The sequence below is a fragment of the Leptonychotes weddellii genome, chromosome 6, assembly GCF_054177405.1.
Source record: "Leptonychotes weddellii isolate Sample4059 chromosome 6, ASM5417740v2, whole genome shotgun sequence".
Classification (NCBI taxonomy): Eukaryota; Metazoa; Chordata; class Mammalia; order Carnivora; family Phocidae; genus Leptonychotes; species Leptonychotes weddellii.
The window spans coordinates 61,008,362-61,018,417 of record NC_138374.1 but is presented as its reverse complement, the minus strand read 5'-3'; the positions used below and the strand labels follow the sequence as shown (position 1 = coordinate 61,018,417).

Here is a 10,056-nt window from a genome sequence, read left to right as displayed (position 1 = left end):
TAGTGCTGGAGTTCTGCTATTCTCATTGATTGGTAAACTTGGTCTTGGCTGGCTGTTCTTGCTGATCTTCTGGGGGAGGGGCCTGTTGCCGTGGTTCCCAGTGTCTTTGCCGGAGGCGGAATTGCCCCGCCCTTGCCCCGCCCTTGTCCCGCCCTTGTCCCGTCTGGCCTAAGTAATCTGCTCGGGTTTGCTCTCAGGAGCTTTTGTTCCCTGCAAGCTTTGTGTACAGCTTCGGAGGCCTGGAGGACGAGAGTGAAAATGGCGGCCTCCCAATCTCCACCCCAAAGGAGCCGAGAACTTGGGGCCCCGCTCCTCAGTGAGCCCCCAGAGAAAAGCCGTCAGTCACTCCCGTCTCCCCGGTCTCTGGCCGCACTCTGTGCTCAACCGGCCTGTGACCGAACGTTTCTATCTCTGGCATCCGACTCCATGTGGAGTCTCCAAACCCAGCAGATCCCTGCAGTGTGCTCCCGCGCCGCTCCTCCCAGGGGAGGAAGGGGAGTCTCCCCGGATCTGCCGCTTGTTGGGTCCCTGCTGGAAGAGCAGTGGCCCGACTGTGCCGCGGATCACAGTTTATAGCAACCCCGAGCTGAGAGCCTGCGCCTCGGCTCCATCTGCAGCCGGCTTCTCCGCTCCGATACCTGGGTGCTCTGCCGCAACTCAGGCACCCCCGGTCTTTCTGTGACCCCAAGGGTCCTGAGACCACACTCCCACGAGGGTTCCACCCCCCGCTTAGCCACTGGAGCGATGTCCCTTAGCGGAACCGACTTCTAAAAGTTCTGATTTTGTGCTCCCCGGCCCTATCACTTGCCAGAAGTGGCTGATGGAGGCCCCCTCCCCCACCATCTGTCCTCCCGACTATCGCCTCGGATTCACTTCTTTGCACATCCTACCTTCCAGAAAGTGGTCGCTTTTCTGTTCAGAGAGTTGTTGCTATTCTTTTCTTCGATCTCCTGTTGAGTTTGTAGGTGTTCAGAGTGGTTTGATCCCTATCCAGCTGAATTCCTGAGACCAGAAGAAATCCAGGTCTCCTACTCCCCCGCCATCTTGCTCCGCCCTTCTATATACCTTTCTGATAAGACTTTAGTCGATCATTTAGTCCATTTTATCTTGTTGCAGTAAATGTCTTTAGTAGACTGCTGGTATATGAAGAACATGGTAAATAGCTTATGTGTCTGTGTTGTTGCTGTCATAGGTGGGTCCGGTTTTTAGTCCAACAATTCGGTATATTCTGATACCTTCACCTCTAAATTACAGTTTTTTATTTGACAGAGTATGGTTTTTGAGGCTTCTACAAAGAATGAAACCATTGCCCAGGAGGATAAAACCAAATTGTTAAAAGCTGCTTTTCTGCAATACTGCAGGTATGAAAAGTTTTTAAATGATGGCTTAATTTATTTTATGTCTGAGGACACATTTTACTGATATATACTACTTATTTGTGGACTGGTGGGAGCAAGATGGAGGAATGATGCCACCAAAGAGAAAATGTTTTTCTGAGCTTCTCAGTGCTTTAACAAACTTAGTCTGAACTTGGTAGCCACAAGAGGCTTCCAGTTAATCTAGGAAAAACATGATGTAACATATCCTCTCCACTTAATGGATAACAATGTGCTGTTAAAAATAGTGATCATGAAAGACATCTAGCAAGCATGTTTTATGTATACTCTGAAGGCAAATAAGTTGCATACAAAGGTTTATTGATGTTATAAAGAAAATAGACTTGGCCTATTCATTGGGTTTTGTTGCATACAAAATCACCAGAGAACATAGTGGCTCGTTTAATACAGCTCATGATTCTGCCGTCTGGCTGTTTGGGGTTGGGCTCAGGTGGCCATTTTATGTTTCTCATCTGGATTCACTGTCCATGATCAGCTGCCAGCCATCCCGGCTAGACTTGCTCACATTTTGGGGGCTCTGGTCATTTCTCTGCTCATGTGCCCTGTCATCATCTAGCAGGTTTACATATCTCAGGGTTCCAGGAGTTGCAAGAGAGTAAGCCTCAGTGTACAAGTGCTTTTCAAATCTCTGCTTGGGTCATATTTGCCAATATCCCATTGGCCATAACAAGTCACAGGGGCGAGCCCTCCCTCTCCCTCCATGGGAGGGTGCTGATAGGGAGTGTGCATATGGAAGGGGAATGATACTCAGTTTGCTACACTTGCTGACCTGATGCTTCTGGTTTGAAAGCCAATTCAGTCATTTGTTTGTCCTAGACATTTATTCTGCATATCCTGTACCTTCCTTAAAAGGTATAGTAAATTCACATTTGAATGAACACTAAGGAAAATTGAGATCTAGCCTTTGCTGTGCCCCAAGTAGCTGTGTGAGACTTTGGACAGATTGCTTAACATTTCTGGAATTTTGTTTCTTCCTTTGTGAAGTGTTGAGTGGGGTGTCCGTTGGACTGTCTGAAGGATCATTAGTTTATCTGGCAGATCTTTGTTTTAAAGTTATATTCACAGTTTACTACCTCCATATCCCCCAGTTCTCAGCTTGTGATCCCATAGTCTCCCACTCATAGTGGTATTTGATGCATAGGAGCTCACTCCCACAGAAGGGATAGCCAGTAAAGTTTTACAGTTCTGTGCCATCGGGGCGCCTGGGTGGCTTAGTCAGTTAAGTGTCTGCCTTTGGCTCAGGGCATGATCCCAGGGTCCTGCAAACAAGCCCCGCATCAGACTCCCTGCTCACCGGGGAGTCTGCTCCTCCCTCTCCCTCTGCTCCTCCCCCTGCTTGTGCACTCTCTCTCTCTTTCAAATAAATAAAATCTTAAAAACACACACACATAATTCTGTGCCATCATAATGATCTACTGAGCTTAGTTTCTTATCCAGAAGAGGGCACCATTAGACAATTTTTTTTATTCTGTTTTTAAAATATATTCTTTTAGGGGCGCATGGGTGGCTCAGTCGTTAAGCGACTGCCTTTGGCTCAGGTCATGATCCCAGGGTCCTGGGATTGAGCCCCACATCAGGCTCCCTGCTCCGTGGGAGGCCTGCTTCTCCCTCTCCCACTCCCCCTGCTTGTGTTCTCTCTCTCGCCGTATCTCTCTCTGTCAAATAAATAAGTAAAGTCTTAAAAATATATATATATATTCTTTTAATTTTGCTCTCTTGCATGGTGTTCAGTCTTACTGCCAAGATTTGGATTAAAATACTATGATCCTGTCTTGCACAAGTTGGTCCTTTAACAATTTTGACAGACCTGTGGCATCTCAGAATTTAAATGATCATGGAGCAAGTTACTGTAGTCCTTGTATTAGTTTCCTGTGGCTGCTGTAACAAATCACTACAAACCAGGTGACCTCATAGAAATTTATTCTGTCACAGTTCTGGAGTCCTGAAATCCAAAATCAAGGTATCAGCAGGGCCCTGCTTCCTCTGAAGGCTCTAGGGAAGAATCTTTGCTTGCTTCTGTCCTAGCTTCTGGTGGTTGCTGGCAATCATCAGCATTCCTTAGCTTGCACATGGATCACTCCAGTTGTCTCCCTTACCACATGGCCTTCTTCCCTATGTGTCTGCCTTTACATGTCCTTCTAATAGTGACACCAGTCATTGGATTTAGAGCCCACCCTAATTCAGTATAACTTCATCATAACTGATTATATACTCAAAAACCTTATTTCCAAATAAGGTCACATTCTGAGGTTCTGGGTGAATGCGATTTGGAGTGATGCTATTCAACCCCATATAGTCATTTCTAAATGTTCTATAGGGGAAGATTATTAAGCAGGAAGAGGAATCCCCTGACCTGAAGTCCTGAGAGTATAGTAACCTTAGGAATAGGGTCATGGGTCTCTAGCACAGCTATGCCTTCAACTTACCCTGTAAGGTTAACAAGTAACCATTTCTGGGGTGGTGTGAATCTATTAATAGTCTTAAAGAATTGGACTCTTCAAAAGTGGAATCATACTTTTAAAGCAGGGTTTTGCTACCTCATCACTGTTGACATTTGAAGCCATACAACTTTTTATTGTGAGCTATCCTGTGAATCATAGAATGTGTAGCAGCCATCGCTGGCCTCTTCCCACTTGGTGCCAGTAGCATCCTCCCCCAACTGTTGACTACCAAAATTATCTTCAGACATTGCCAAATGCTCCCTGGGGGTTGAAATGAGTAGATTGCACTCAAAAATGTTCTGTGTTTAGTTTTTTGCTGAGGTTAATACTGCTATTTCTATGGCATGGTTTCTTTGAAATTAATTTTTATATTATTTTGATTTTCACTTGACTCAATATAAATATAAGATCTTTTGCTCATGAGAGCTTTAAGAAACTTATTCTGTTAATTGAAATAGTTAATTATTGATTATCATGCTATAGTCAACTTTGTATTCCCATAACCTGTAGCATAATCAGGTTTCTAGCTTCAGCTTGGCCTAACACTTTTAGGTGGTTTTTCTATGTTTCTCTATTCAGTTCCTTCTCTTGTTCTACCAAGAGTCCATTTCAATGCTTTCCTAACTCTCCTCCACCTTTTTCATTTCTCTGCCTTTTCTCCCATACCTAGCAAGAGGACTCAGCCTCCTACTTCACAGAGATAATAGAAGCCATCAGATAGCAACTCCCTGGACTTAATACCTACAAACTTACCTGAGCCTCAGCTATTTCTCCTCTTTTGCTCCCTATAAAGTAGGAAGGGGTGTTCTTTCTAAGAAGAATCCCTGTCTTTTTTGGTTGTTTTAAAGATTTTATTTATATATTTAGAGAGAGAGTGTGTGCACGAGCGAGCAGAAGGGAGGGGGAGAGGGAGGGAGAAAATCTCAAGCAGATTCCCTGCTGAGCACAGAGCCTGACATGGGGCTCGATCTCACAACCCTGAGATCACGACCTGAGCTGAAATCAAGAGTTGGATACTTAACTGACTGAGCCATCCGGGCGCCCCTCTTTGTTCTTGTTTTGAATGCCACAGTCTTCTGCTTCTCTTGAGACTATGTTCTTTGTTATTCCTCTTCTGTATCTTTGACCTCTCTTGTGCTGGCTTCTTCTCACCAGCCATTAATCATATTTACTGTTTCATTTAAAAAAAGAAAACAGGGGCAGGGCGCCTGGGTGGCACAGTCGGTTAAGTGTTTGACTCTGAGTTTTGGCTCAGCCTGTGACCTCAGGGTTGTGAGATGGAGCCCCCTTTTGAGCTCCATGCTGTGTGCTGAGTCTGCTTGGGTTTCTCCCTCTCCCTCGGACCCTCCCCCCACTGTGATCTCTCTTTCTCTCTCAAATAAATAAATCTTAAAAAAAAAAGACCAGTCTTTGACTTTGTGTCCCCCTTTGATCTACCACCCCTTTTGTTTGTTCCTGTTTATAACGAAACTGCCTGAAAAGTTGTCTACCTTTGCTGTTGTCTATCATAATTTTTCTCTCTACTCCCTGATTTTTTTCTCCTTCCTTGACCTCATTTGCCAAAGAAACACTGATCTACCATGCTCTAGGCCATTATATACAAATGAAGAATGTTCCAAAGCAGTTGTATATTCTACAGGCATCTCAGTTTCAACATATCCACAGCCCTGCTTGTCTTCTCCGAAGCGTATTCTTTTCTTTTTTACCCCCTGTTTCTGCCGCTGGCAAATATGTCCTACCATAATCCAGTTTCAGAGCAAAAATATATCAGATCCAAGCAGTTGCCAGTATTTACCTTATATCTCTTTTTTTTCCCAAACCTGTCACTTGTCTCCATTCTCCTCTGCAGCTATTGCTGGTGGAGACTCCCTTCTCTTGTCTGAATTTCTGCAATAACTTCTTAACTGGGTTTTTCTCGCTCCTGTCCAATCCCCTATTTCCTTATCATAAAATGATCTTTTGGGAAAAATAGAACAGATCGTGACACTTTCTTCTTAGTGCCTGAGAAGTGCCTTCTTAGGCCTTCTAGTGCCTAGAACTCCATAACATGGTGTATGAGGTTTTATGTACTCTGTCGTTTTTTGTTTTTTTTTTTTTAAAGATTTTGTTTATTTATTTGACAGAGAGAGACACAGTGAGAGAGGGAACACAAGCAGGGGGAGTGGGAGAGGGAGAAGCAGGCCTCCCGCAGAGCAGGGAGCCCGATGTGAGGCTCGATCCCAGGACCCTGGGATCATGACCTGAGCCGAAGGCAGGCACTTAATGACTGAGCCACCCAGGCGCCCCCTCTGTCGTTTAATTGGTGGTGTTTCTGAGAGTCTGCCCTGGAAGCCTTCTTCCCTCTTTCTTTCCTGGGCGATCTCATCCTCCCCATGGCTTCAGTTCTTTGCTAAGATATGGACATACTTACTCACATGTGTGACGTGTGCTCTCTGCCACCGTGTACCCCTCCCCATAGTCCCCTCAGCCTCGCTGCTCCTCTTCCTTAGCTGTAGGCCTCTGCTTATGCACCTCTTCCTCCAGGAAGTTTTCCCTGCCCCTCAGACAGTTTTGGTTTCCTTTCTGTGTGCTCTGTAGCAAGCACTCTGTTCTTTTTCTGTCACAGTGTACATGTAACTACTTGTTTAACTCTCTGCTCCTTGTGACACTGTGTCCTTTGTGAAGTCTTAGAGTGTTTTTTTTTTTTTTTAAAGATTTTATTTTTATTTATTTGTGAGAGAGAATGAGAGACAGAGAGCACGAGAGGGAGGAGGGTCGGAGGGAGAAGCAGACTCCCCGCTGAGCAGGGAGCCCGATGCGGGACTCGATCCCGGGACTCCAGGATCATGACCTGAGCCGAAGGCAGTCGCTTAACCAACTGAGCCACCCAGGCGCCCTCTTAGAGTGTTTTTTAATGTCTTGTCATTCTGCCTCCAGTGCCTAGCATATTGTAAGTACTCAACATATATTTGTTGAATTATTAAATGCGTAATAGTTGGTCTCCCTTTTAAATAAATGTTATTAAAAGTAGTTAACTTTGGGGCACCTGGGTGGCTCAGTTGGTTGAGCATCCGTCTCTTGGTTTCCGCTCAGGTCATGATCTTGCTGGTGGTGAGATTGAGCCCCATGTGGGGCTCTGCACTCAGCGGGGAGTCTGCTTGAGATTCTCTCCCTCTCCCCTTCCCACATGCTCGTTCTCTTTCTCTCTCTCAACTAAATAAATTCTCTCTCTCAACTAAAATAGGGGACTGTCCCAGTTAACTTTTTCTTTTTTAAAAGATTTTATTTATTTATTTGAGAGAGAGGAGGAGAGTGAGCACGAGAGAGAGAGAGAGCGAGCATGAGCGAACACCAGCGGGAGGAGAGGCAGAGGGAGAGAGAAGCAGACTCCCTGTTAAGTAGAGAGCTGGATGTGGGGCTCGATCTCAGGACCCCAAGATCATGACCTGAGCCGAAGGCAGACACTTAACCGACTGAGCCACTCAGGCACCCCTGTAGTTAACTTTTTCATGGTGAATTTTGAAAATGGTTTGCCTCCTTTAATACTTTTATTTTCCAATTTTATTTCAGAAAAGATCTAGGTCATGCTCAAATGATGGTTGATGAGCTCTTTTCACCCCACTCTGATTTGGATTCCGACTGTGAACTAGACAGAGCTGTTACCCAAATCAGTGTAGATCTGGTGGATGACTACCCAGCCTCCGACCCACGATGGGCTGAGTCTGTCCCTGAGGGTAAGAACTTTTACTTTTCATATTATGGAGTGATCTATTTTGAGAATATTCTAGTTCTTTTATTAAAGCATCTCTCGAAGCATGTTTTTTTAGTTTATGATTTTACTATTTTTTAAAAGGTTATAACTTATAGTAGATTTTGAAAAGGGCTCAGAACAGATCTGCAGGATAAAAACTGAAGGAGTATTGGAGCAAATCCTGCTTGTTCTATGTGAAGCAGATTAATTAGCCCTACTTAGCTTTCTCACCATTTTATTTCTAAAACGAAATTGGTGGCATATGTAAGCATTTGGCACCTATTCGCTCCCAAATTAAATGACAATTTTGGTATAATCACTGTATTTGCCTAATAGAAATTATACATTTCCCTGAGAGCGGCAATGAGCAAATCTCAATGTATAGAAGTGGGCATACCATGTTTCTGCCCTGTGCTTTCCTTTCTGCCCTGGGTGACTGTCCTTCTCACACTTCCACTGCAGCATCATGGGCACTCGGTATTCCCAGGTACCAGCAAACAGTCTCAAATGTCCATTTCTCTCTCTAAATTCCTACTTAGCAAGTTTGCTAAACCTCATTAGAGGGTTAGGAAGGAAACATCAGTGCTTACCTTTTTTCTTTGACTTCATTTTGAGCTGGCAAGCTTAGAATGATATAAATGATTAAACTAACAATAACAGGGTTTGTGTTTTGAATAAATATGGTATGACTCCCAAAATTTTCCTCTAAATTTTTTAAACTCTTGGGTAATGTTACAAATAGTTGCATTAAAAGATTGGGAGTTTCCTTTGGTATATTTTTTAACTTTTTATTTTAATAGCAGTAATTATTGTAAAGCCAGTATGTTATGTGTTTAAATTTTGTTACTGTGTTTCAACAGAAGCACCTGGGTTTAGCAATACATCACTGATTATTCTTCACCAGCTAGAAGACAAGATGAAAGCCCATTCTTTCCTTATGGACTTTATTCACCAAGTAAGCATCCCAGTTGCTATGAACAGGGATGGCCAGGACACCTGGCTTTACTGTGTCTTTTGTCAGCTCTCTCCAGGATAATGGGAGATCCTTTCTTATTCTGAGGTGTTTTGTGGGGTTGGACCTGACTAGTGTTTTCCATTTTCTTTGCTGACTTCAAAGTAAATAAGTCCAGGGCTGGTGGGGGAGAGGGAGCTATTCAAGTATAAAAGCTGCACAGAAAACAGGCTAAAAAGAAGAAAAACAGTGTATTTCCACAGAAATGTTTCAACTTTCTTTTAACATTCTTTGATACCTGTGTGCTTTTAAGTAAACTTAGGTTTTCATGAATTGCCTTTGTATTATTGAAAAGATAGTGAAGAATATTAAGGTGATGACAGATTTTGATATATGGGTTTATAATTTTGAAGTGCCATTAGAATTGATTCCTTATTTAAATTTTGTGGTTTTTTGTTTTGTTTTGTTTTTAATGGAGTATCCTCATTTATATTGGGCCTACAATTAGAATATGTTTTTACTGCTAGACAGAATTGTTACACAGTATCACCCGTCTCTGCCTTGTTGATCAGTAGTGGCTCTCGGGCATATTATATATCCAAATGAATGCATTTAATCCCACTTTTGCTTACTTTTTCCAAAATCAGTAATGCCTTCATGTTAAAGAGATTCTGATGCTGTCTAATAGAACTTACTGTGGTGATGGGAATGTTCTATATCTGTGTTACTCAGTAGCCACTAGTCACAGGTGGCTGCTGAGCACTTAAAATGTGGTTGGTACAACTGAGGAATTATATTCTTAATTTATTTTGATTAACTTAAATTTAAATTATCACTTTGGTGGATAGTGGCTACCTTATTGGACAGTGCAATTCTAGATGATTCCAGAAACACCTTGATTGTTCTTAATTCCACATTCTGCTTCAGTTGTAATGTATGGTTTGGCTCCTGTCTACTTTTATTGTCTTGGCAAGGGCACTCCAATCATTCAAGTCTCTCTCCTTTTTTTTAAGTGGTTTAGATAGACTACAAATTAATGGGGGGAAAAACACAACATTTTCTTCTAATGTAATTGTTTATTTAGTCAAGTGTATTAGTGAACTATTAATACCTAACAAACCACCCCAAAATGTGGATTAAAACATTTCTTTCGGGTACCTGGGTGGTTTTTCTGTGGATTTCAGCTGGGACCACTCCTTGAACTACATTTAGGATAGGCTGAGCTGGAAGGTCCCCAAGCTTCTCTTGCCTGACATTTGATGTCAGGCTGTCAGCTGGGCCACATGGTTCTTCTCCTCCACTTAGTCTCTAATCTTCCTTTAGGCTGAACTGGCTTCCTGTGGTCTCAGGGCAGCCCTCCATGGGGATGAACTTAGAAGCTGTAGTCTTCCTCAGGTCTTACGTTAGATGTCACAAAATGTTACTTCCACCAAACAAAGTGACATTGGTCAAAGCAAGTCACCAGCCCAGCCCAGATGAAAAGGATTGAGAGATGGATTCTACCTCTTGATGGGAGGAGTGCCAAAGTCATGTTGC

The 10,056-nt window shown here is 43.2% G+C and overlaps 1 protein-coding gene across 1 annotated transcript in view; it reads left to right on the top strand.

Moving 5' to 3' along the window:
- Positions 1-10,056, top strand: part of NUP133 (nucleoporin 133) — a 62,082-nt gene that overhangs the window by 22,660 nt on the left and 29,366 nt on the right. The window contains exons 12-14 of the mRNA XM_081824241.1: positions 1,270-1,361; positions 7,388-7,551; positions 8,429-8,523. Of these exons, the coding sequence (XP_081680367.1) occupies positions 1,270-1,361; positions 7,388-7,551; positions 8,429-8,523 (351 nt within the window). The remainder of the gene's footprint in view (positions 1-1,269; positions 1,362-7,387; positions 7,552-8,428; positions 8,524-10,056) is intronic.